Source organism: Balaenoptera physalus (genome assembly GCF_965194825.1).
Source record: "Balaenoptera physalus genome assembly, chromosome: 2".
Taxonomy (NCBI): Eukaryota; Metazoa; Chordata; class Mammalia; order Artiodactyla; family Balaenopteridae; genus Balaenoptera; species Balaenoptera physalus.
This window is the reverse complement of record NC_138883.1, coordinates 83667220-83694890: the sequence shown is the minus strand read 5'-3', so window position 1 is coordinate 83694890 and position 27671 is coordinate 83667220. Positions and strand designations below refer to the sequence as shown.

The 27671-nt window shown below is 42.7% G+C and overlaps 1 protein-coding gene across 6 annotated transcripts in view; it reads left to right on the top strand.

Annotated features, from left to right (window-relative positions):
• The window catches only part of GPR176 (G protein-coupled receptor 176), a 113458-nt gene extending 86077 nt beyond the window's left edge, over window positions 1-27381 (top strand). For 4 of the 6 annotated variants that reach the window (XM_082443171.1, XM_082443168.1, XM_082443173.1 and 1 more), the window contains 2 exons: window positions 17561-17813; window positions 22562-27381. In XM_082443171.1, the coding sequence (XP_082299297.1) occupies window positions 17569-17813; window positions 22562-23684 (1368 nt within the window). In that variant the 5' untranslated portion in view covers window positions 17561-17568 and the 3' untranslated portion in view covers window positions 23685-27381. Of the gene's footprint in view, window positions 1-2370; window positions 6237-17560; window positions 17814-22561 lie in introns of those variants that run through there. The other 2 variants (XM_082443170.1, XM_082443169.1) reach the window with 2 other exon arrangements.
• Window positions 27382-27671: the final 290 nt, after the last annotated feature.

Here is a 27671-nt window from a genome sequence, read left to right as displayed (position 1 = left end):
TTTTCTTTTTCAATAACAGCTTTATTGAGACATAATTCACTTACCAGACAATTCACCTTTTTAGAGTGTACAAGTCAATGGTTTTTAGCATATTCACAGAGTTGGGCAACCATCACCACAATCAGTTTCGGAACATTTTCTTCAGCCCGAAAAGAAACCCCATACTCATTAGCAGTCGCTCCCCATTGCCTCTTAACCCACAGCCCTAGGCAACCACTAATCTACTTTCTGTCTCTATGAGCTCGCCTATTGCGGACATATCATACAGATGGACTCATATAATATGTGGTCTTTTGTGACTGGCTTTTTCACTTAGCGTATGTTTTTGAGTTCATGCGTGTTGTAGCACATATCAGAACTTTATTCCTTTTTATGGCTGAATAATACTCCGTTGTATGGATATACCACATTATCTTTGTTCGTCAGTTGATGAACATTTGGGTTGTTTCCACTTTGGGGCTGTTATGAATAGTGCTGCTATGAACACTTGTGTACAAATTTTTCTGTGGACCTGTGCTTTCATTTCTCTTGGTTATATGCTTAGGAGTAGAGTTGCTGGATGTGGTAAGCGGCAGAGTGGTTCCTGCTCAGAGAGAAGAGACGGGGACTCAGAAAGGGGCCAACTTTGTCCTTGAGGGAGATGTTTAAAGTCTGTGCGTTGGAGCTGTAAAACCAGGTTGACAAGTTTTCAGGTGAGGTGAGGGCAGTGCCAATAAAGTCAAAGAAATAAGTGAATACCCAGTATAACAGGGAAAGTAGTCTAAACAAATCCCACCATATAGGTTTGGCTTACTAGCAACTATTCTCATTTTAATTTTTGACCAGTCTGTCAAGCAACTTATACTTTTAAGTCCCTTCTGGGTATGTCCTAAGCTCACCCTGCCATCCCAGGGTGAGTTACTTTTCCCTGCAGACAGCTGCAACCTCACTCTACAGGACCTACAGGACCTTCCTAGATTCCACCCCAGAGCATCGGTTATGCTTGTGAACTCCTTGTTTCCTGCACGCACATCTCACCTGGAATTTTGGCATGTTTTTCTCATCTCATAGCTTCCTTCGTTAAGCCACGGTTTTTCATAAATCCATTCCACCAGAGGCGAGATAATTTCCAGGAATGAATCTTTGGTCCTTGTTCTCAGCCTCCAGGGTAGCAGTATCAGGTGTTGTCTCTTCCTACGGAGGCAGTTTGGTGCGGTGGTTTCATCCTAGACTTTGGAGTCTGACTGCTTGGGACTAAATTCCAGCTCCACCACTTCTTATTTCTATAAACTTGGGCAAATGACATAACCGCTCAGTGCCTTAGTTTCTTTATCTGTAAAGTGGGATTAAATAGAACCTATCTCAGGGGGTTCTTATAAAGTGCGCATGGTGCACGTAAAGCCTTAGGGAGTAAGTGCTCGCTGAGTGCTGGGGAGCCGTCATTCTTCCCAACATCAGCACCCTCTACTTCCGTTCCAGTTACTCCAGGCTGGACGAACAGGCCCACAGGCGATGTGGGGGGAGGGCAGTTTTGCTGTATTCTCATCCAAGCTGAAGCGTCTCTGCCCTCAGTTTCGCATCAGGGTGGAAGCAGTGGTTTGTTTGCCCGTGGGGCATGCCGATGTCTCCTCAAGCTCCTTTTTGAGTCTCCTGGTTCTTCACAACAAAGGCAGGCATTTTCATTTTACCGGAGCTGAGGAAAATCACACTTTTATGATTACTTGTCCTGCTCCCGGAATTGATCGCAAGAAACCACGTCTGGCACCTTTGATCCCTGTTACTGTCTCAGTGGATGCTTAGTCTGCGCCTCCCCGGACCCCCTCGAGGTTCCCGTCCGTCCGTCCGCCCTTCCAGCTGGCAGAGGGCCAACTCCACCCCCAGTGAACCAGGAAGGAAGCCTGAGCGGCATCCAAAGTCACAGTGGCCTCAGGCAAAGGTGGGAAACGCCGGCCCCGTCCACCGCTCCTCTCAGTGTCTCTGCCTCAGTGTCAGCAACGTGCATGTCTGTCAGGCTAGGAGCCAGGGAGCGCCTTTGCCCCTCTCTTCCCCACATAGGTGCCTACCTGTCCTAGGAAAGGAAGTTCCCCTCAGCCTGCTGTCACTGCCTCACTGAAAGCGAGCAAAGCATCATTTCCCCAGGTGGTAAGGGCCAAAAAACCCAGAAATATCTGTATTTTAACAATAGACTTTTGCAAATAGAAAAATTAACCCCTAAAGCTGACGTTTTCAGCATCATACCAGGCTGGCTAGACATAGAGAGGTGTGTGTGTGAGCAAACATATTTTCCCTTTCACTTCTTTAGTTTAGAAACAAATTAAGTTACACACTTGTATTATGCCATCCCCCCATTCCACTTTGCTTCAAGTAATCAATGTTGACAGGATGTATCTTTCTGTATATTTCTCTATAGGGCCATGCCACAGTTTATCCTAATGATGGGCATTCAGGTTGTTTTCAATTTTGAGGTCATGGTCAGCAGTCCTTCAGCAAACATAGCTCAGTGTACAGCCTTATATATTGATTCTTTTATTTGTAGGATAGTTTCACAGAAGTAGGACTGGTCAAGGTACATGCATTTAGTAGATACTGCCAGGTTACTTTTCATTCACTATAGCGATCTACTTGCCCACAAAAAATATATATAAAATGTTTATATCCCCATACCCTTTAATACTTGATCTTATAAATTTTATTTTCGCTAACTAGTGGTGGGAAATATTTTCTTCTTTTTATTTTAATTTGTATTTTTGCCATTCTCTGAGGATACCCTGTGTCAGTGGTCAGAGTTCTTTCTTGGAGGCTGACCCTGCTGGCCCAATTGCAACTGCTTTCAGGCCTCCAGAGGCTTCAGTTTTCTCCAGGCAAGAGCTGAAGAAGCAGCTTTAATGAGCATGATGGATTTTAATCATAGAAGCTCATTGCACCGCATGAATTAAAAACCATCGAAAAGATGGATTTCATATAAATGCCATTTGGAAAGGTTACAGGAACAAGAAGGAAACAGACAATGTGTGTGCACAGATGCTGTGGGTGTTCTGGCTCTGCCCCAGCTCTGCGGTGGTCATGCTGTGGGTGTGCTGCCTTGCTCTACCCTGCTCTCTGCAGAACCTGTAGAAGCCCCCTGCAGAAGGGGAGGACCTTCCAGTGGCCAGCATGTCGGGCTTAGAGAGAGGAGCACCTGGAGAGTTAAGGACTCCTAGGGCCCAGCAGCTTCTGAGCCTTTCTTCCACCTTCCTTGCTAAAACTAGGTCCATCTTCCTGTGTGGTCCCCCTTTCCTGAGGTTTTTCTAGCTTTCAAGCATCCCTGGGTCCTGTCTTTACTCCAGCTATGGAAATTTTTTCCAGTAGTATACTCCCTCTCAATGTCCTTTGCTGAATAGTAAGTTTTTCTAGAAGTGACTTCCCACTTCTCCTTCTAGCCGGTACCCTCAATTCCTCATTCCTTGTTCTGCTCTGGCTTGCTCAGACTGGATGTTTCTTGGATCAGAGTTGTACCACAATTCTGGGGACTGATTTGTTGTGGATTGCAGCTCTCCTCTGAGGCCTAAGGTTTTTCTCTTTTTTCCTCTTCTGCCACTCTGTCCTCCTTATCTGGCTGGTGAAGTAGGCACCCCAGCGCAATGCATGCTAACACTCTTGGGGGTGCTTGCCCCCCACAGAGGCAGTGTGTGTGATCTGGGAGACAGAGCATGATGTAGGAAGGTCTGCCTGACCCATGTAGATCTGTTACTGAGCTTATGGTGGACTAGAGCGGTGTTCAACCCCAAACTGGCTGAAGTGCTTTCCAGAAATGTTAACAGTCATCCATTATGAAAAGTATATGCCCTACCAGTGACGCCTCATCCATGACACCTAGGGCACTGGGCACAGGGACTACCCCTTCTGGATCTTCATATAACTGCTCACCCACTGATTAGCAAAAATCTATGAGAAGTGATTGCGCCTGCTACAGACAAAAATTTTGGAGGAAAAAGTTCTGTACACATTGCTGGTGGAAAGGAGAAATCAATGTCACAGAAATATAAACACCAGAAAATAAGCATATATGTACAGTATTTATTGCAATATTATTTATAATGGCAAAAACTCATTAACAAAGTGAATGCCCATCTAGAGGACAAAGGGTGAATAATAAGCTGTGATATATTCATATATGTCTGTAAATACAGTATATATATTTACAAATAAATAGTGAGAAAATCACACTAGTGTCCACAAAGAATAGCATGTACAAATGGTATACCATTTACATAAAACTGAGTTTATACACATACAGAGATGTATTAAAAGATGATGACCAGAATATTAATCATGTTTATCTTAAGGTGGTGGGGTTCCAGGTGATTTTTCTTCCTATGCTTTTCTGAACCATTTGAATTTATAATAGTGAACATGTGTTAGTTTAAAAAAAAAAAACACTCAGAAATAAATTAAAGCTGGGACTTCCCTGGTCGTCCAGTGGTAAAAAATCCACCTTGCAGTGCAGGGGATACGGGTTGGATCCCTGGTCAGGGAACTAAGATCCCACATGCCACAGGGCAACTAAGCCCGCGTGCCACAACTACTGAGCTCATGCACCTCAACTGGAGAGCCTGTGTGCCGCAAACTACAGAGCCCACGCACTCTGGAGCTTGCACCCCACAACTAGTGAAGAGAAAACCCACACGCCACAACTAGCGAGAAGCCCACGCACCACAACAAAGAGCCCGCACGCTGCAACAAAAGATCCTGCATGCCTCAACAATGATCCCGCGTGCCGCAGCTAAGACCGGTTGCAGCCAAAGATAAATAAAGTAAAATAAAAAAATAATAAATAAATCTTAAAAAAAAAAGAAATAAACTAAAGCTATTTTCATTGTGAAAAAGCTGAGAGGTAGAGGAAGGAAACGCAGAGCTTGTAATGAGTAGCCAGAATCTTCCGGCTTTTCCCAAGGCACGTGATTCAAGAGATTAAGACAATGTCTTTTATGGCAATGTCTTTTATGACCTTGGAAGTCTCACTGTAGTTTTGCTACATCCCATTGTTTACCTATTCAGTTGTGGGAGAAGCCTATATGGGGACATGAATACCAGGAGGCAGGGATCACTGGCTGTGTTGGAAGCTGATTACCATAGGGGGCCTGAAGGTATTGTTTTTCCCAGAAGTCTTAACAGTTAGCAAAAATATCTTTTCTCTGCACAAGATTTACATAGTCTTATGTGGAAACAAGGAGGTATAGATGACTCATCCAGGTTCCTTCCATTCATGTGAGTATATAAAGTCAATTTAATGTTGTAGATTACCTTCTTATTCCTATTAAAGCATTATAGAGTTTCTAATTGGAAAAATGACAATTTAAAATGTTGTAGCATGTCACTGTTTCCTTGACCATTGTATATATGCTCACTTTTATTTCCTTACTTGGGGTAATATTAAAATTTGTTGGCTAATATTTATTAGCCAATGTTCTGCCTTCGGCCATGGTGTTTGCATGCTTAAACCTTTATAAGAATGTCAGAGGCAAGACTAATGGAAACTGGAGCTTAATGAAAGTGAACAAATTTTATATTTTATCTTATTTACTTCATTCACGTTGAATCAGTGACATTGACTACACTCTGAAAGCCAGTAATTTACAAACACGCAAAGAGGAAAATCGATATCTCACAAGATAAAAAATGCTTCCCCTGGCCTTTTGTTTTATAATGGGGAAATAAGAGGTCACATCTCTTCATTGATCTTAGTGCTTTACACAAGCTAATGGTATTTCATGCTGATTTTATTTTGAACCAGCAGGAAAATTACATGGTAAATGACCCAGCGTTATTCAAATCAACAAATATTAGAGGAAAAATACAGGAATTGGAAGCTGCCTATTCATAAAATGCTAAAATATTAGGAGAATTTTCCTTCTCTGTTTATCTGTATCACTGTGGTTACCATAAACATGAATCCTGGATTCTTGGAATGTGATACAAAGAAAAGAAACCTTTTGTCCAGTTTTCAGCAATGTGACTAATGAATATTCAGGCACAGAAGGCCTTGGTTGCCTTAAATAGTCACTGGGAAATGCACGTACAAAATAGGTCTTGGTGTGGAGATAAATGGAATTGAAATTATTCTCCCTGTTATTTTGCTCTCAATTTTTGTCATCTTCTCTTCTCCATCCTCTGCTACTACTTGAAGGAGAAAAAGGGGAAAAGAGAGAAAGAGAAATGTTAAGAATCTGCTTTCTGAAAGGTGTTATTCCTGCCCATCCACATGCCCTTCATTACAGGTATTTCCAAAATCGTGTTACACCTGCAAGGTCCCTAAATATATCTTATTGGTTCAGTTCTTGCCTCACAAAGAGTCATATCCAAGTTGAGAGTCTAGACTGAGGCTGTCTCAATTATCAGGCTCCTTCCTTGTTACCCATGCGCCAATCCCCCCTTCTTACAGAGCTCTTGGCTCCTAGTATTTTATCTGAGCATTTATTTCATTTTCTTATGTTGTTGGTGGGCCTTGATGGGCTGTGTGCTGTAACTCATCTTTTCAATGTCTCTTGTGTTCTATTCCCCACCGAGCTCTGACTTTCAGATCCATCACTTCCTTCCAGAGCCTTCCCTGCCTTGACCATGTGTCTCTGGCCCTGGCCTGGATCTGGCTTCCTCCAGATCTTATACTATCTGCTGCTCTGGCTCTCCTGGTCCCAGCTCCTCACTCTACAAACACCCCTCTGCTGCTGGCCTCCTCTTTCCTTGCAGGAATTGGGGAAAGTGGTGAAGGAGACATGGGAAAGTCTATTCTAGAGCAGATGGAACCTCCCCAATAGTGAGGGAGTGGCCCGAAATCTGTTAGGAGAAGTTTTAGAATGCCGTTTCTTGCTCCTCACCCTCCAGCCTCTCCTCTTCTCCTGCTTCTCCTTCCAAACTCAGCTAAAAAAAAAAAAGCAATGGAGTTTTCAACTCTGAATTAATGTCATTGTCAGATTGTGCCAGATCATAAGGAATGAGACGCTCATTTCCAAAATCTTATTCTTCCGCCTCGCATCAGCCACGCTGGGTCCCCGTGGACTGAAGCAGGATTGAGCTCACTTTCCTTTCTTAGCCTTCTAATTATCTTACCCTTGTGTTCTTTGGAAATATTTCCAACATAATTTTCCCTTTCAGACTGCATATTGTAGTTACTGGAACTGAGGGAATGGGAGAATAGAATGAATGTGTGTATTCTGTGCACGTTCACTAGACTAATTATAGTATAGTGTAATGTGTCGTTGAATACATCACTCTCAAGCTGCTCTGACACTGTGTGCTGGCGATGGGGAGATAGTAAACATTCAGCTTGTTGATCAAAGGCAGTTGGCATCAATAGATGTACCTGCAAAACTGAGTACACAGATTAAAAATTCTGATAGTTCTGATAGAGTCATATTGAACTTCAAGCTTTTATTCATTCACTTATCTGGGTATTTATGAAGCAACTCCTAGATACAAAACCGTGGTTCGTGCTCATGAGGGTCAACAGAATTTCCAGGTAAGGTTCTTCTCAGGCTTTGTAATCTCCCACTATTTTATGGGAGAAATAACCCCTCTAGGCTAATGCTATATGAATGGTGCAGAAGATACAGACCCTGCCTTCAAAGACTACATAAGCAATTTAATATAGACAAGAACCTCTTAGTAGGATGGCCTGTGGAGTAGACATTTAAGGCAGTGAACTACTTCACCTCCACTTAATCAGGAATATCTTGTTAGCATGCAGATCCAAGGGGAGCCTGTGTAATGAGAGAGAGAGTTTGATAACTGGTTTCCTCCTTTTCCCTGGAAGCTTTCTCCATACACCTACTGAGGGGGAAAAGGAGCTTGTGGTTATTAAAGGTTCGAAGCTGTCACAGTTAGATGGGGCCAATGATACTGAGACTCTTGCCATATTTTTTTTCAGGGAATAATATACCTTTCAGGGAGGTTAATCTACTTAATGTGAGAGATCGGAGAGCAAGGAATCCTGTGAAGTTATGAAAATTTTCTGGTTAGTTTATATGGAAAAAATTTGAGTAGTCAAAGAAAGGGACAGTTATCAACTTCAGATTTTGGGAGTCTTTCTTCTTACCTTTTAGATCTGTGTGTATCTTGCTGTGTGTTGAGAGATGGGAGGGATTGAGCTAGTTTCAGGGGCATTGCGACTTCCACGAGAGAACCCCAGTGGCTATGGTCACTGGGATCTCTTTGTCTTGATTGAGCTATATAGTCTGCCTTACCTTTGGGGATACCATTGTTGCTAAAACATATGCACATGTGTTGCAGACTCACCTAAAATTCTTTGTGCAACCTCACAGGAGCTGATTGGAAGAGGCTATTGTTGGAGTCTCTTTCTATATTCTTATGTATTACAAAACTGAATCCTGTTAATATTTTATCTGAATTATTCATTGGGAACATGTATTCTAAGGGGAAACCATCCAAGGTTAGATTGGGGATATGTATTTCATAAGATGCTTTTCATTCAAAGCAATTATTTGAAATTCACCATGAATTTTAATAAACTTACTACATAGCTTCTTCCTGCTGATCCAAATCCTGCTTAATTGGAACCTTCTTTATCATTTCAGAGCAACCTCTGGAATCAGATTAATTGTAACTCAAGTAACAGTTTTCTCACGCTAATAATGATCAGTTTAAAAAGAGTTGGGCAGATATTAGATAGTTTAATCACAAGCTACAGCAAATTGACACTTCATTAGTGGGGGAGAGGCTCAAACTTTTAGACTTGGAGGAAGAGCAAATTGTATTGAAAACCACCAGGCACAGTGCTCTGGCTACAAGCTTGTTTTCCTCCACATTGTTGCTGCGGCCATAATTCATAATAATACTGGTGGCAAAAAGCTATTTATCACCTTGCCAGTGCTGACTCTCTGGGTAGCTGGGAAATTTACCCACATAGATTAATGGGAGAAAGATTTTTTAAAAGTCAGAATAAGATAGAATCATTTTTAGAACTAGTTAAGCTTTCCTTTGGAAGTGTGAACTTTGTAACTCAGTTTTAATATTTGTGTCGCCAGGTTCACAGAGCTTAACAGTGTCTTTTTTTTTTTTTTTTTTGAACTTGTCAGGTACAATTTGCCTTCTCTACACTGAGGAGTTCTTTATTCCTATCTTGTCTTACCCTCGTTTTCTCTTTCCCTTGCTTGCTCTCTCTCTCTCTCTCACTCTTGCTAATGAAAGGGAGTTTCCTTTGAGGGTTTTGCTTAGGCAGCAGGTTTAAGGGTTCAGAGAAAAACGTGGATTTGCCCTTTAGATTTCCAGGGTTATTTCATTCTATCATGATGCTGCAACTTTGGGTAGTAAGCTTGGGAGCAGCCAGGGGTCGTATCTTAAAGGGTATTATATGATGTTGAGAAGTTTGCATTTGTTTTTTTCCTAGTGGCAGTAGGGAACTACTGAATGCTTTGGTAAAATTAATCAAGTTACTTTTGTACCTCTGCTCTTCTTCAAAATGGGTTTAATTAGTCAATCTCGCATTTTTTTCCCCTCTGGCTTTTTTTTTTTTTTCCCCCTCTGGCTTTTTTTTTTTTTTTAAATAAATTTATAAATTTAATTTATTATTTTTTTGGCTGCCCTGGGTCTTCGTTGCTGCACGCAGGCTTTCTCTAGTTGCGGCGAGCGGGGGCTACTCTTTGTTGTGGTGCGCGGGCTTCTCATTGCGGTGGCTTCTCTTGTTGCAGAGCACAGGCTCTAGGCACGCAGGCTTCAGTAGTTGCAGCATGTGAGCTTCAGTAGTTGTGGCATGCGGGCTCAGTAGTTGTGGCTTGTGGGCTCTAGAGCTCAGTAGTTGTGGTGCACAGGCTTAGCTGCTCCACAGCATGTGGGATCTTCCCGGACCAGGGCTCAAACCCATGTCCCCTGCATTGGCAGGCGGATTCTTAACCACTGTGCCACCAGGGAAGCCCTGGCATTCTTTTAAAACTAACTCTTTGCAAAAATCAGTGTCATAATGAAACTACCTCTGAACCATACCTAAATAAAATGGAGAAATGCCCTCAGATATTCAGGGACACCTTTACTTTCTAGAAAGGTGGTAAAAAACTGAATACAGCTGACCCTTGAACAACATGGGTTTGAACTGCGTGGGTCCACTTATATGCAGATATTTTTCAATAGTAAATATTTACCATAGTACTACACATTCCATGGTTGGTTGAATCCATGGATGTGGAGGAAGTGTGGAGGGCTGACTATAAGTTATAGGCAGATCAACCCATGCCTTGTTCAAGGGCCAATTGAAGTTTGTTTGTTTTTTTTTCAAATAATTTTGAATAGAATTTTTTCAAAATTTAAATTCTGATTAAAATTCTTAATTGCTCAAGCTGTGTGTCTAAATGCACAAGAATGCTTAGTGGCTACCTATTGGGAAGATGGTGGGTAATTATTAATGTTCTAAAAAGTTTTTTAAAGAAATAATAAAGTATAGTTATAATCATTGTTTCATTACTTGTACCATTATCGTTGGCCAGATAGCATTTTTAAAACTTTTCCCATAATGGTACAAATAATCTCTTGATGGTTTCAAGCTGTTTAGATTATTGAATTGAAAACATTAGGAAGTCATCATTACTTTGAGATTTTTCATTTTTCTTAATGAAACCATGTTAAGATCATTGATTCCTTTTTTGATTTTTTTTTTGACCCTTTGGGTTTTTAATTCACTCTGGGGCTTTATTAAGATGTATCATGTTTGTGTGCGGCTGCAAGATTTCTGTAAGGTGCTTGGAATGTCTTATGATAGGCTTGATGGATTCTAGGAGCAGGACTCCATCTGGAGAAGAGATGTCCTTGGTCTGAGACCTGTCATGTGCGATTCAAATGGAGGCTGGACATTCTAGGAGGGAGCAGATCTTGCAGCAGCCCCTGCCCCCACTGCCAGGGAGACAAGGCTTTAGTGAAGTCACTGAATCCAGACAACAGTGAGGGGGAGAGAGACAAGTTGTGTGTGTGCCACAGGCCTGAGGACGGAGCTCTGAAATTGTCACAGCTACTCAAACACCATAGTCGCAGGCACCCATCATGACCCCACGGGACAGTCTGCTGTGAGTTTGCCAGCACCACCCAACGGACCTCCATGGGGTAAACCTAGGAGTTTCTTCCTTGTCAGACCCCACTGTTCCATGTGGAACCTGCAGGCCAGTCAGTGCTACCTTGTCTCTTCTTCTTGATTGCTTCCAAGTCCTTCTAGGGACCTGCCGTCTTCTATCTTCTCTATATACAGCTCCAGGTTTCTTTTCCTCTGGCCCAGCCTCTCACTGTTTCTGTCTCTGTCAGACCTTTCCTTGCTGCCCTCTGGAAACTTTTGCAACTAATAACAACAGTGACATATCTACTTACATAGCATGTATTAGTTACAAGAAGCTGTTCTAAGTGCTGTGCTTATATTACTTGTATGGGCTCATTAAATACTCACAATGCCCCTGGGACATAGGCATTGTTATTATGTCCACTTTACAGATGGTGAAACTGAGGCACAGAGAAGTTAATTCACCCATGATCACACAGCTAGTAAATGGTGGAGCTGGGACTTGAATCTGGGAGTAATGCTTCAGGGTCTGTGCTCTTAGTCATTAAAATATCCTGCGTCTCCCTAGGGTAAAAATTTCCCCACACACTAAACCTTTCTCAGAATGGTCCTTCAACTGCATTGTCTTTGATTTGCACATGGAAGTGCAACAAAGTACTAATATGTGCTTGGCTAGCCACTTGAAACATTTCCACAACCAGGGTCTGTAGCCTGCCACAGAAAAACAACTCCAATATACTATGAGCTCATAACTGAACATTAAAAACCATATGAGGAAAACCATAAAAGGAGGGCCAGGAGAACCAACAAATGGCAAAATTAACACGTCTAGAACTAGAAACAATAGAATAATCTAAAAGAAAGTATAAGCATTTAAAAAACATGATTACAGGGGCTTCCCTGGTGGCACAGTGTTTAAGAATCCGCCTGCCAATGCAGGGGACACAGGTTCGAGCCCTGGTCTGGGAAGATCCCACATGCCGCGGAGCAACTAAGCCCGTGCACCACAACTACTGAGCCTGCGCTCTAGAGCCCATGAGCCACAACTACTGAGCCTGCATGCCACAACTACTGAAGCCCGGGCACCCTAGAGCCCATGCTCCGCAACAAGAGAAGCCACCACAGTGAGAAGCCCGTGCACCGCAACGAAGAGTAGCCCCCGCTCACCTCCAACTAGAGAAAGCCATGTGCAGGAACAAAGACCCAACACAGTCAAAAAAAGAAACGTGATTACAGATTAAAGAAGGAAAAGAGCCATAGTAAAATAACTAGACACTAGGAATAAAGAGTAAGCAGTTTGAAGTAGACCCAAATACAAATTTCAAAAAGTTTAATACCCAAGAAGCTAAAAGAAAGAAAGATGGTTTGATTACTTCCAGATGAATTGAGAATTCATAAAATGGAAGGAAGACATGAGAAATAGCATTCAGTTTGCAGAAGACAATAAATTGATGGAAAATGGAAAATATTAATGAGAGGTTAAGAGACTAGAATGAGGTCTAACGTAAATCTAATAAGAATTCCAGAAGAAGATAATAAGGAGAAAGGGTAGGGCAAAATTCAGAAGCAATGGATGAAAATTTTCTGGAAATAAGGAAAACATGAATCGTAGGATTGAGGAAGCATGCAAAAGTCCAAATATTTTAGTGAGACAGCAGAACTTTTACTGAGCATATTGGGAAACCACCTCTCTCATATGACTTTTGTGGAGGGTCATTTTGCAATATATATAAAAAATGTGTAAGCTCTTTGACCCGGAAATTCTGCTTCTAGGAATTTATCTTCAGTAAATAAACAGTTCAGTTCCTCCAAACTTAAATATATAAGGATGTTGATCTCAACATTGTATAATAGAGATGTATTGAAAACAGCTTTAAAAAAAAACTCATCAATAGGCAATAGACAAAATACATTAGGGTATAACCAGAGAAGCACTGTTGCTTTTATGAAGCTGTTAAAATGACGATATAGATCTATTTTTATTTATTGTATAGAAAGGTGGTTGTTATGGAAAAAGATCTAAAAAAGCAGTGTGAGTAGTTGGTCCCACTGGCATAATCAAAAAGTCCGTATATATAAAAAGAAGTTTGGAAGGATAAATACTTAAAGTTTACAGATAGTTATCACTGGGTGGATAATTTTTACTTTCTTTTTTGTCCTTTTATTCATTGTCTGATATCAAATTATACTGTGTAAAGAGAAATCTTGATTTGTATTTTAGATGAGGAGTAATGATAAAGTAATAGCAGTCCCAGGGAGAGTAGGTTTGTATTACCAGCGCCATCATGCTCTACCTCTTATTCCCCTTTTGGTTGTGTGTGCTGTGAGTGTGTACTAATTGTGTTGCTGTGCCCAGAGCCCTGGCGCTGAATGTTGTCATGGAATCCAGCATAGAAAATATAATGGGAATATGTAGGGAGGAAGAATGGGTACAGAACTTGAATCATTTCTAAAGGGGGTTGGGTGATTTAGACCACGATGTCTAAACTAAAAAGTAGCTCAAGGTTGAATACTGTGTTATTTAAAATATATGCTGAGTTATCCTTGATGTACCTTGTAAAGCTAAGAAGAATCTAAAGTGCTCATGAGATTAAATGATCAAATATGTAATTATTTCGTTTTGTTGTGTGCATGTTTGTGTGCTTGCACGTGTATGTGTATACTCATATGTACATACTCACACTTTTTTTTTTAATGTGTGGCCAATCAGATCTTGAGTGTGGGTACTCCTCTCCTGTTACATTTTTCTAATTTGGATTCTTAGAGCCAAATGAGTCAGTTTTAAAGTGAAGACAGAGAGAGGTGGTTTAAAGAAGGGAAAGAACATAGAGGCTTCTTTAGCTTCAGGTTCTTAGGAAAATGGATTAGGCTTCAGATGCCTCGTAGAGTTTTATAAGTGGAGATAAAATGTGATTATAGCCATCTCGGGTTTTTCAATAATAACTCATTGAAAACAAGTTTCCTCATTCGCAAGCGTGGACATACTAATAAAATGTATGATTTAAGAAAAAAACAATAAAAAAGTGTGCCTGACATAATTGGGAGGGAGAAAGATAAGAGAGTTAGAGAATGAGGGTAATGATGGAGATTAGTTTCAGAGAAATCTACTGTGTGCATGAGAGACCTTGGCACACAGCCTGTCCTGTCCTTTGCAATGAATCTTCCTGTTTGTGATACAAAATGTTTTATTCAGTGTAACCTACCAAGCGACAAAGATTAACAGTGATAGAGAAATAGAAAATCCTACGGGTCTTGATTTATAAAGCAGAAGGATGGTCTTTGTAGGAAGTCCTCTAGTGGACTGGAGACAACCCCGATATTAACAACTGAAGATACTATGACACTCTCCTCATGGCAGATTTCTTTTTTTTTTAAAATAAATTTATTTATTTATTTATTTATGGCTGTGTTAGGTCTTCGTTGCTGTGTGCAGGCTTTCTCTAGCTGCGGCGAGCGGGGGCTACTCTTTGTTGCAGTGCGCAAGCTTCTCATTGTCGTGGCTTCTCTTGTTGCGGAGCATGGGCTCTAGATGCGCAGGCTCCAGTAGTTGTGGCACGTGGGCTCAGTAGTTGTGGTTTGTGGGCTCTAGAGCTCAGGCTCAGTAGTTGTGGTGCACGGGCTTAGTTGCTCCGCAGCATGTGGGATCTTCCCGGGCCAGGGCTTGAACCCGTGTCCCTTGCATTGGCAGGCAGATTCTTAACCACTGCACCACCAGGGAAGCCCTACCGCAGATTTCTTTAAGTGGGCAATTTCATTATTAGATGGTTACCAGATTTTAAGTCCTATTTGTAAAACTTAAGTGAGGAAAGATGCTTCCGCCACATCCTAATCTGCATTTCAGTGGGAAAGGCCAGAAAAAAAAAAAAATCCCCATATAGATGGAACTTCAAATACATCATTATTGCTCAGTCTGTAACCTTGGTGACAGGAAAGCTTGAGGGGGCCTGAGGTGGTAACATTAGTATAAACAGCTTTTCTATTGAACAAATGTGTGTATATATTCACACTGTGAATTTCATCTCACTGAGTCAGCATATTTATGTAAGGAAAGTTTGGTAGAGAATTTCCTGGAAGCAGCTGGCCTACTTACCTAAATGCAGTGCCTAAGAAGTAGCTGTAGACTACTGTGTCTGAAAAGAGACTCTTGACAGTAAGTTATGTCAGCATCTGAGGCAGTGAGGCAGCCCCTGGTGGTGACTTCGGCTGCAGCCCTGAGCCCTGTGCTCCCCTCCCCTGGCACCATGCTGTCCTTCCGCATGAGGCTGAGCTGTGCCTCAGTCATTAGAGGGTGTTCTCCGTGCCTGTGCCCAGGAGAGAGCAGTGTCCTTGGGTCATGACTGACTGGCCATGTGGACCTGGATCTCTCACCAGGTAAAGTCTCCCCTGGTAACGTAGGCTGCGCTGCATACTTGCCGACTTGGGCCCCTTGAGACTCTGGGAATGAAGGCTACAGTCTCTGTCTAGATGTGGCATTTCTGAAACTTCAGTCTGGGGGCCAGCTCTCTCTGAAGTGCTTGTTACAAATGCAGGTTCCCAGTTCTATACCTGTAACTATGATTCAGGATGTCTGGTGTAGTAATTCTGATGCATAGTGAGGTTTGGGAACTACTGACTCAGAATAGCCTCTCATGACCTTCCTACTACAAAACGGGTTATCTTACTGCAGGGACTTTTGATTACTGTTTGTCCTCTTCAAATTCATTCATCTAAATAGTTACTGAATGCCTGTTCTGTGCCAGATACAGAACTAGGCAGTGGAGTTATAATAGTGAACAAGATTGACATGTTTTTTTATCCTCATGAAATGAAGGGAAAATGAGTAAACAAATTAATAATTATGATAAGAGCTGAGAAGGCCACAACGGGATATTATAAGAGAGTATGCTGGAGGGAGGAGCAGTGAGTATTTAAAATAAAAATATGGTTAGCGGAGGCCTCTTTGAGGAGGCAGCAATTATACTAAGACCTGGATTAAAAGGAATCAGACACACGAGGACCATGCTAGGCAGTATAAAAAACTTGTGCACAGGCGTGGAGACCGGATCAGCCTCGTTGTGTTTCAAGAACAGAAAAAAAGGGCAGCGTGGTCAGTGCCCAGCAAGCCAGGGGCAGTGTGGTGTGAGATTAGGCAGGTTGGCCCTGGATTGTGTAGGCTCTGGAGGACAGTGGGTGGGCAGAACAGACCGAGAGGGGGTGGAGAATCAGACGTTTAGTGGGACAGGAGTCTGGAGTTGAGAGGAGAGGCCTAGTCTGGGCCATGAATGTGGGAGTCACCAGCAGCTCAGTGGAGAACCACCTGAATGGGTGATTTAACCTAGGGAGAAGCTGGAGAGAGAGGATGGGGAAGGGCCTGGTGTAGAAGACTGGGAGCAGCCAGGGCCTGGGAGAGGTGGGAGGAACACCAGGAGGCTGTAGGTCTGTGGAAGCCACAGGAAGAAGATGCTCAGAGAGGGACAGGCAAGTGCGTTATTGGCGCTAAAGGTCTAGAACAGTGCAGGCCTGTCCAGTGGCCGCCAGCTTCATGTGGCTATGGAGCCCTTGAAATGTGACGAGTGTGAACTGAAAATGTGTTGTAAGTGTAAAACAAAATATACACCATGCACACCTAAAAAGAATACAATGTTATATATTAATTATATTTCAATTTAAAAAACGCACGCCAGGGGCTTCCCTGGTGGCGCAGTGGTTGAGAATCTGCCTGCCAAGGCAGGGCACATGGGTTTGATCCCTGGTCTGGGAAGATCCCACATGCCGCGGAGCAACTAAGCCCGTGCGCCACAACTACTGAGTCTGCGCTCTAGAGCCCGTGGTCCGCAACAAGAGAAGCCACCGCAATGAGAAGCCCGCGCACCACAATGAAGAGTAGCCCCCGCTCACCGCAACTAGAGAAAGCCCGCACGCAGCAACGAAGACCCAACGCAGCCAAATATAAATAAATAAATAAAAAACAAAACAAACAAACAAAATAACGCATGCCAAATTTCAAAGATGTAGCACAAAAATAAGAATGAATATATTACTTTAATACTTTTTAAAGTAATGATGACATTGAAATGATAATGTTTGGCATAGATTGGGTTCAATAATATACACTATTAAAATTTCACCTGCTTCTTTTTACTTTTTAAAAATATCACTACTAGGAAATTTTAAGCCACACATGTGGCTTTTGTCCTCTTTCTGTTACAGAGTTTGGTAAGGCGGAGGTCATTTGCAAACTTGGTCAGAGTAGACTGGCTGAGGTTAAGTAATCCCTAGCCAACTGTTTATACACAGGTGAGACAGAATCATCCTCATAATACTATTATGCCTAAAATTAAATAACAAAACTCACCACTAAAATATTCTTCTAGACTTTTTGATACTTATGAAAGTGATTTAATAATTTCACATAAATTGACAATATCATATGCCTTTAAGTTCTTTGAAATGAACTCTCAGATATGGTTTTTCAATCTTTTTTTTAACCTGTATTTTCTTTCTTTCTTTTTTGTCTTCTTTCTTTTTATTTAAACATTTTTCTTTGGTTTTTATTTTTGCCTATCTGGCCAGGAAACTTCATGGTGTTATGGTCGACTTGCCGCACAACCGTGTTCAAATCTGTCACCAACAGGTTCATTAAAAACCTGGCCTGCTCGGGGATTTGTGCCAGCCTGGTCTGCGTGCCCTTCGACATCATCCTCAGCACCAGTCCTCACTGCTGCTGGTGGATCTACACCATGCTCTTCTGCAAGGTCGTTAAGTTTTTGCACAAAGTCTTCTGCTCTGTGACTATCCTCAGCTTCCCTGCCATTGCCTTGGACAGGTAAGATCAGGTAGCCAGGGGTGCAACTTTTTTTTTTTTTAAGTATATTGAAAAATTAGCATCATGAAGCAAATAGTGAATAGTCAGTGTTACAAATACTGCTTTTTAGCCTGCTTGTTGTCAACAGAAAGATGTGGCATTGGGGAGGTTACATCATGACGATGCTGGGGCAGAGCTGGATCATGATATAGTTTCAGCTGGGTTGGAATTAGCGGTATTTGCATTGCAATTTGAAGTAGATTGCTCATCAGATTGCTAACTCTGCAATTAGGGCCTTTTGATGCAGGATGAAAACATTTCTGGAAGAACAAGAGAACAATTCAGTGGCTATTTAACAAATGATTAGACAGTCCTGTTGGACCTGGCCAGATAGCACCAAAATTCCTTTGGAGGATTTACTTCCAAGGTTTTATATTGTGATGGTGTTTGTTTTCTCTTCCCGTCCTTTTTTAAAGGATGTTCATTTGGAAATAAATCTTACATCCTAGCTACTGCTGTCATACATAATTTGATCAAATTTATCAAAGTGAAGTGTGAAGTTCTCAGTAATCAACAGCTTCCTGTCTTTTCTCTTTGTTGCTAGCACTTCATGAATACAACTGAGATAATAATACATTTTAGAGAATAGAATTAAATAAGCAAAGAAGAATTGAAAAATATTTTGTGTCCACAAGAACTTTTGATTTCAAGATTTATAGAGAGGAAAAGTTGCTGAAGGGAAAGTGCTGGCTCTTCTGACTTTATACCCTGTGATAAATTTAACTACGTTTTAGATGAATTTAGAATTTTAAAACTCTTTGTCCATTTAAAACATACTCAATACCTTAATGACCTATAAGTGTATGGATTGCAGAATCCATCTATGGAGTCGCTTCAGCCTCTCTGGCTTGGAACCCTGATTTCATTAGCTGCCCAGTGTTGTCTGCACAGAGGACACAGAGCCACACAAAGCCCCCTACATACTAGGAGAAGTCATTGACTTTGTGCTTAAGAAAGAGGACTCTGGAACCAGAAGTCTGGCTTTAAGTCCTACCTATGCTGCTTTCTCGCTGGTGGCTTTGGGCAAAGTGGCTTAACCTCTCTAAGTCTCAGTTTCCTCAGGGGTAAAACGAACTAAATGAATTATTTGTGGCCTGTGTTTGGCCACAATATTTATCTCTCTTTCTCTAGTCTTCCATTCTGGTTGGCACATTCTTCCTTAGATATATTGTCTGCAATCATTTTACCATCAGATCTTGCAGGGAACCACTCCAGCTCCTTGACAGTTTCTCCCTAGAAACTCACCATCCACAGAGGCAGACGAGGCAGGTGACAAAACCAAGTGACACAGGCCAGGTTGGGGTTGTGTGTCTGCATTCCTGTTCATAGGGGCCATCACTCAGCAGATGCAGCTAATAGTTGCTTTGTGAGTATCACGTCTCAGTGGGCCAGACTTTCTATTTCTTAGAAGAGAAATCAGAAATCTAGAATTCTATCATTTTTAAATGTTGGCAATTAATTTGCATTCAGAAACTTAGTATGTGGGCCACTGGAATCCCTTCAGCAAGCTGAATGTGCACCAGGTGGTGCCAGTTTGCCACACCCACTTTTTGGTTACGTTGCATGTCTCTTCCATGCTCAACCAGAGGTCTGTGAACACCTGGGAAGTGCCATTGCACAGAACTGGAATAAAACTGTGAAAAGTCAGAGTGAAAAGTCTGTTTACTTCCTGGTGGGCACCCTAATCCTTTTTGTGTTGATCCATTCTGTGTTCATGGCAGGTGTGTCTTTCTGGCGACCCCTTCCTACCTGCTTGGTGAGGTCTTATGTCTGCAGTCCACATGGTGGACTTTTCTTTCCTGAAGTTTTTTTTTTTTAAATAGTTTTATTGAGATATAATTTACATATCATAAAATTCATTTAAAATGTACAAGTCAATGAATTTTAGTATATGTACAGTTGTGCAGCCATGACCACAATTGAACTTTAGAATATTTCCGTCACCCTAAAAAGAAACATGTGTTCATTTACAGTTATTCCCCATTCCCACCCCCAGACCTAGGCCACCACGAATCTACTTTCTGTCTCTGTATGGGGGGACATTTCATATAAGTGGAATCATACAATATGTGTTCTTTTGTGCCTGGCTTCTTTTACTCAGCATTATGTTTTCAAGGTTCACCCATGTTATAGCAGGTATCAGTACTTCTCTTTTTCTCTTTCCAGGTTTATTGAGTTATAGTTGACATACAGCACTGTACAAGTTTAAGGTATATGACATAATGACTTCTCTTACACATACTGTGAAACGATTCACTATAAATTTAGTTAACATCCATCATCTCATATAGATACCAAAAAATGTTCATTTTCCTTGTAATGAGAACTCACGATCTACTCTCTTAACAACTTACTTCATTCCTTTTTATTGCCGAATAATATTCCCATTGTATGCATATACCACATTTTGTTTATCCATTTACTAGTTGATGGACATTTGGGTTGTTTCCACTTTTTGGCTGTTATAAATAATGCTGCTATGAATCCTGAAGGTTTTTTAAGAATAGGATTCAACAAGAGTGGGAACACATTATTCTGGACAGGTTGCTATTCTACCTGGAAGCAATGCAATAATCCCTGTGGGTTATTTTGAGCCTTTGGTTTTAGGCAAGAAAATATGCAAATAATAAGAAATCCTTATTTTCTTTCCAGCAGAAAATCTACTGTATTTTTGCCATCATTTTTTTTCAGTGTGTCTTTTATTTTTATTTTTTTAAATTGAAGTATAGTTGATTTACAATGTTTCAGGTGTACAGCAAAGTGATTCAGTTATATACATATATGTGTGTGTGTGTGTATATATATATATATATATATTCTTTTTTAGATTCTCTTCCATTATAGATTATTACAAGATATTGAATATAGTTCCCTGTGCTACACAGTAGGTCCTTGTTGTTTATCTATTTTATATATTGTACTGTATATCTATTAATCCCAAATTCCTAATTTTTTAAAAAGATAAGCAAGTTCTTTTAGTAGAAAAGCAAGTTTGGTAAATTCCTATTTCATTATTCAGAGATGCAGATTACTGGAAAGCATAGGTTCGTTGTGCACGAAGAGAAAGGGAAAACAGTCCTTTCTCTCACTTCTTTCCCAGATATTTGTTTCATGGCACCGAGTCAGCAAGTGAATTGGGAGGCCACCTACACTTCCTGCATCATCCTCTAGAGACGCACACACTAACAAAATGATGTATAGTGAGCCTGTGTGCTTGTGCTGCAGTCTATTTCCCAACCTAGAGTGGAATCAAAAATGACGGGAAGCCTGGTTTTGTTACCTGTCACTTTGCAAATGGGAATCAGAGACAGTGAACGCGTATTCATGCGTGGGCGTGGGGCCATCACAATGGATTTACTGAGCGGTGGTTAGAAAAGCTTCTCCGTATTCAGAGAAAAACAATTGAGAGCGTGCATAACTTATACATTTCTTTCTCTTTTTTTCCCTTCCCAGAAAGTGACCTAGAACACATTTTACCGCACTCCATCCATCTCTGGTCATCCGTGGTCGTGTTGTGTTTGCATCGTCTCTCCCCCAGCTTGTCCCCTGCCAGACTCCACCACAGGGCCGCTTGCTCTTGACATTTTCCCAGGTGCCCCCTTTCCCTACCTCCTTTGTGCGTCCCTCCAGTAGAGCCATCATCTCCTCGGTTATAATTGTTTGTTTACATGCCCCCTTTCCCCATTTAGTTTAGAAACATTCCCGTGCGCCCTTCCATCTTTGCAGTCCAGTGCCTGGCACAATACCTAGCACATAGGTGGTGCTCAGAAATCCTTGTGACAGAAGGCACGCCTGCTCAGCTGGCCCCATGAGGGAATGCATGTTAACAGGGTTGGAAGGTCCAACCTAATGTTGGACTCCAGCATTAGCTGACTGCACAGATGTGGGCCGAGCTAAGGTGAAGAAACTCGCCATAGCTCTGAGGGCTACTGGCTGCCCTTTCATGACAGATGTGGTTCTAGAATCTAACAAATTACTCGGTTTCCCCCAGTCATAGGTGATATTGAAACAAGGTGCTTTTGGAATTCTGATTAGGTGGTTATAGAATAATCAAGTCAAGCTTGAAGGAAAAAAGTCCTCCCTGATTTTAACAAAAATCTAATCATGCAGGCATTTTAGGTCTATTAATTGCTCTTAGGGGTACTGAGCGATTATCATGGGAACAATGGCGATTGAGCAGGCATGATTTTTTTCAGTCAAATTGATTTTGTGGAAGGATTTTGTCAGAGTCCCTCCCTCACACTGGCTTCTTCTGCCCCAGGTGGCTGTAAATGCTAGTGATATCTGTGCATATCCACTGTGGCACGAGTCTCCTTTGGATTTGTGTGCAGACACATTTTCTTTCTCTTAGTGGCTTTGAAAATTACCCTCAAGCTCCTCTAGCCCAGGTAAAAAAATTTTTTACAAATTACCCTTTACCCTTAAATTGAAAAAGAGGTGTCTTTCCAGCAGATGGAGATATCCTTTATATTGAGGGCACTCTTTTGGATTTAGTCCTGGTGGCAATAATTATAAAGCTAACTGTGAATTGTGCAGCAAAATCCTCAAAACTTAAGGTCTAGCTTCGTAATTCCCCCAGTGGTTTCCTCTGTCTTAGGCAGAATAGAAGAAATTGACCCTTTCTTTCCTCTCTCCTACTTTTAGTAATATAGATTCCCCTAATTAAAGTGTATCTTCTGTGAAATGAATTTTGCTTGTGCGTTTGGCAGGTACTACTCGGTCCTCTATCCGCTGGAGAGAAAAATATCTGATGCAAAGTCCCGAGAACTAGTGATATACATCTGGGCCCATGCTGTGGTGGCCAGCGTCCCTGTGTTTGCAGTGACCAACGTGGCTGACATCTATGCCATGTCCACCTGCACGGAAGTCTGGAGCAACTCGTTGGGCCACCTGGTGTACGTTCTGGTCTACAACGTCACCACGGTCATCGTGCCTGTGGCTGTGGTATTCCTCTTCTTGATACTGATCCGCCGGGCCCTGAGTGCCAGCCAGAAGAAGAAGGTCATCATAGCAGCACTGCGGACCCCGCAGAACACCATCTCTATCCCCTATGCCTCCCAGCGGGAGGCCGAGCTGCACGCCACCCTGCTGTCCATGGTGATGGTCTTCATCTTGTGCAGCGTGCCCTATGCCACACTGGTCGTCTACCAGACTGTGCTCAATGTCCCCGACACCTCTGTCTTCTTGCTGCTCACGGCCATTTGGCTGCCCAAAGTCTCTCTGCTGGCGAACCCTGTGCTCTTTCTTACCGTGAACAAATCGATCCGCAAGTGCTTGGTAGGGACCTTGGTACAACTGCACCACCGCTACAGTCGCCGGAATGTGGTGGGCACAGGGAGCGGGGTGGCCGATGCCAGCCTGGAGCCCAGCATGCGCTCGGGCAGCCAGCTCCTGGAGATGTTCCACATTGGGCAGCAGCAGATCTTTAAGCCCACGGATGATGAGGAAGAGAGTGAAGCCAAGTATGCCAGCTCAGCTGACCTCCAGGCCAGGGAGCTACTTCCCACCTGCCTGGAGGCAGAGCGGGGGCCGCGGTTTGCTACCCCTGCACCACCCCTGGGCACAGTGGACTCTATATCCCAGGTGGCACCAGCAGTCCCTGTGGAACCTGAGACATTCCCTGACAGGTATTCCCTGCAGTTCGGCTTTGGGCCATTTGAGTTGCCTCCCCAGTGGCTCTCGGAGACCCGAAATAGCAAGAAGAGGCTGCTTCCCCCCTTGGGCAACACCCCAGAAGAGCTGATCCAGACAAAGATGCCCAAGGTAGGCAGGGTGGAGCGGAAGATGAGCAGAAACAATAAAGTGAGCATCTTCCCAAAGGTGGATTCCTAGCAAGTCTTGTAAATCCCTGGAAGCAACAGACCTTCCACATTCCTGCCCTCCCTTCACTGAGCCTATGATTTGTCTGATCTCCTTGCAGCCCAGTATGGGTTGATTCCTCCTCTATGGGCCAGATGCTTTTGAATGAGAGGGAAATCTATATAAAATCGAATGTCCTCTTTACTGAGGGCGTATATATATATATTTATACATATATATATACATATATATATATATATATATGTATATATATATATACACACACATATATATATTTATCTCAGTGATCCTCAGTAAAGTCCACATTCCTCTCTATGGAGACAAAAGCTGGGTAGTGGGAAATGGGCCTTGGGTGGGTTCTCTGTGTGCATTTTCTGGGGATATCTCAGTTCCGGGCCCTGCAGAGAATACACGGAGAGAAGAACGGCTATGAGTTCAAAGGAAACAGGGGCACTCTAAGAGAAGCCCAAGATAATTATGGAGCCGTGTGGCCACAAGAAAATGCCTATTTGATTGATTTTAAAATGACAAATATTCAAAATGGTTTATATTGATCTGTATCTTTAGGGAAGATAGAACCTTGGCATTTGATACCTTTTTTCTGGACGGCCTGATCACATGACTCACAGTTTCTCCCGATGCCCTTCATCTCCTTCGCTGGGATGTAGGTGAGCGATGAATGAATATTGCACCCCCACTTGACAGACATGGCAATAGATGTGCCCGGGGATTAGGAAGATATTCTGTCCTTGATTATCCTGACCATCTCCTAGCATCACTAAGGCCTCAGAAAGAGAAGTTCGCAGTGTTGGTTGGAAAACACTACAAGCTTTTATCATGTCTTTCCCCCTTAAGTTGTGTTTTTTTCAACAAATGAGAGAGAAGCTTAGAAGTGGAGAAGAAAGACTGAGAAATACCCACACGCTGTAGAGTTTTCTCTTCCCACATGGTCTCATGTGAAAGATTTTATGCAGCAATCAGCAGGGGTAAAGTGTATTGAAAAAGATTTGTGCCAACTTCTGGAATTAAAGGTCATTTAAAAAGGCAAAGTTAGGGTAAACGGGGTCCTCTGGAAACGTCAAGCTAAAAATACTTGATTAGGAAAAGTGAGTCTGCCCAAAAGAGTGGGAAAAGTAAGTTCCCTTCCAAGGAGGACCGCAGACCCCATGCGTCGCCAGTCTCATTTTCAGTCTGTTTGTGCGACTGTGGTTCTCCCTTCATTTTGGGCACAAAGGAGGAACAGAACATGGAAAAGGAATTCATCACTGTACAATGCCAAGGCAATACCTAGCCCAGGTGAGCTCTCCTCTTACTCCTTCCCAGTGAAGTTGTAGCAGGAGCCAGACAGGATAGAAGAGGGGGAACAGTGTCCTCAATGGATCAGTCGCCTGGGGGCTCTCACAGCAATTCGAGTCTACTTTGGGGTGGGCTTCACCAGGTTGAATTCAAACCACAAAGGAAACTTCACTCTTAAGGAGAGCAAATCAAGCGCCAGGTCTGCTCTTCTCTGGAGGGCGTTTTGTTCTTGTTCATAGTATGGAAGGGAGCCAATCCAGTGCCTTGAGCAAGCTTCAAGGGAGGGGGCATCCTCAGCGGCAAAGAACACATCCCAACGGCAGGGGTCCTCACGGATCTTCTCCTTGAACCACACAGGCCCTTGTCCCTCGTAGGAAGGTCAGACTATGTGTAGGGAGTTTCCTTTTCCTGTCCTTTCCTGGGTGTCTTGTGATTCCCGAATGTGAACCCAAAGACCCTTGTCCGGAGGAGGGAGTGCCTTCCTCTTTGTGTTCGTCTCTTTGAAGCATTGTGTGCTCACAGCGGAAACAGGGGCCTGCCACCAACTCTCCCGGGGCCCCTGTGTGCCCTCTGGAGCTCCTTGCCCTGATGCTTCCCGTTGTGGCCCTTCAAGCTTATCTTTCAAACCGTCACAGTTGTTACAGCGTTCATCAAGAGGAAACATAACCTGTCAGAAACTTGTGTCCACTTTAGAAGAATCTGTCAAATGTAGCCACGTTGGTGTCATTCTGATAACGTATATGTACAACTTAATAAATTCTGGTGAGCCGGAATTTGATAGATGTTTCTTATGTATGTTTGAAGCAGTTGGTTGACTTCTAACAGGTCATGGCCAGGTGTATTTCTATACTCTTTGAAGAATTATGTTTTAATAAAAAATTGAAAAGCAGTTTCTGAACTCAAAAAAGGTTATCTGAGTGATTTTTTGTTTGTTTGTTTTCTTTTTTTCCCCCTCTCAAGTGGTATACTATCTGAACCTCTCTCTTCCTGTGTGATCTCAAAAGAAAGGTGTTTATTTTCCTCCCAACATGCAGGTGCAGCATTCTAGTAGCATTTTCTTATGTTGTTGCAACTTGAAAGATGAATTCCCAAAGAAGAAACTGCAATGTTTGAATAAATGTCCCAAACCTGGGTTCCAAATGGAATTGGTGGATGGTCTGCTCAAACCTGTATGTGGAGCTACATGGGGAAGAGTGTAGTGCAGCCGTCATTACACCTTATGGTTGGGGCCATGGCCTTGAGGTCAGATGGCCCATGTTTGAATCCTGACTCTACCACTGACCCACCTTGTGACCTTGAGCAGGTGAGGTAATCTCCATGTATCTTGGTTTCCTCTCTATAAAATGGGGAGGTAATAACTGTGTCAGAGGCTTCTGTTGCCCTGACTCACGTATTTCACCTCTGATTTTAGCCATGTCTGCAGCGGGCCATTGTTGGCTGCATCTACTCACTTCCCTGAGAGCCATCAAGGCCTAATTTCTCTGCTGTCTGCCCTGGGAGAGCTCCCTAGCTCTGGGGGGTAACCCTTGATCAGTGGGACATGGGAACCAGTGGATAAATGCCCCTGTCCTTCTGCTGGACAATTGTGGGAGGCATCTTTCCACTTCTCAGGAAGTCCAGCAAATTGAGTCCCTGTTGCCCACCACGGTGTCCAAATAATGCATCCTTTTATTGACTCTTCTTCCTCCTTCCCTGTCTGGCTCTCTCTACCCTCATTCATGCCCTCAAGGATCACCTCCCCAAAACCAACTGCACAAAGCCCTTGTCTCAAGCTCTGTTTTCAGGGGAATCCAAGTGAGACAATAGTATACCTCATGGGGCAGTTGTGAGGATCAAATGGCATGGTCTATTTAACACAAAGTGTGGCACACAGTAAAACTATATCAATATTAGTGCTTACATGTATGTGTTGGGCGTGAACAATAATCCTTTTGTCAGCTGTATTGATCAGAATTTAGTGGTTAAATCCCTTTCTGCCCCCTCTTAAATTTCTTTCTATATGCGTATTCACTGCAGTCCATATACAAAAGGTAATATACACACAAAGGAGGTGCTAGAATGACATGTGGTGTACCTTTTAAGGCAACAGGTGAGAAAGTACAGCACAGATGGGATAACGGTTTTGAAATATTAACCATATTACCTGATGCATCTAATTTCTCTTCCCTCCTTTTCCTGGCTTGATACATTCACATGTATTGCCTCTGGGAAGGTGCGGGGAAGGCGTTCATTGCCTCAAAGGAAAGCAAATAGACTGTGAGTCTCTTTCCAGTTTTTGTGTATCAAAGCCTAGGTTTTAGGAGAACAGAGGGGACTCCTGGGATGAACCCACTGGATATTTGGTAATGATTTTCAAGAATTGGGGGTTGCAACCGGCACCTAGTGAGTCAAGGCCAGGGATGCGGCTAAACGCCCTGTAGGGCTTCCCTGGTGGCGCAGTGATTAAGAATCCACCTGCCAATGCAGGGGACATGGGTTCGAGCCCTGGTCTGGGAGGATCCCACATGCCATGGAGCAGCTAGGCCTGCATGCTGCAACTACTGAGCCTGGGCGCCTAGAGCCCGTGCTCCACAACAAGAGAAGCCACTGCAATGAGAAGCCCGCGCACCGCAGCGAAGAGTGGCCCCCGCTCGCCGCAACCAGAGAAAAAAGCACACACAGCAAAGGAGACCCAACGCAGCCAAAAATAAAATTAAAATTAAA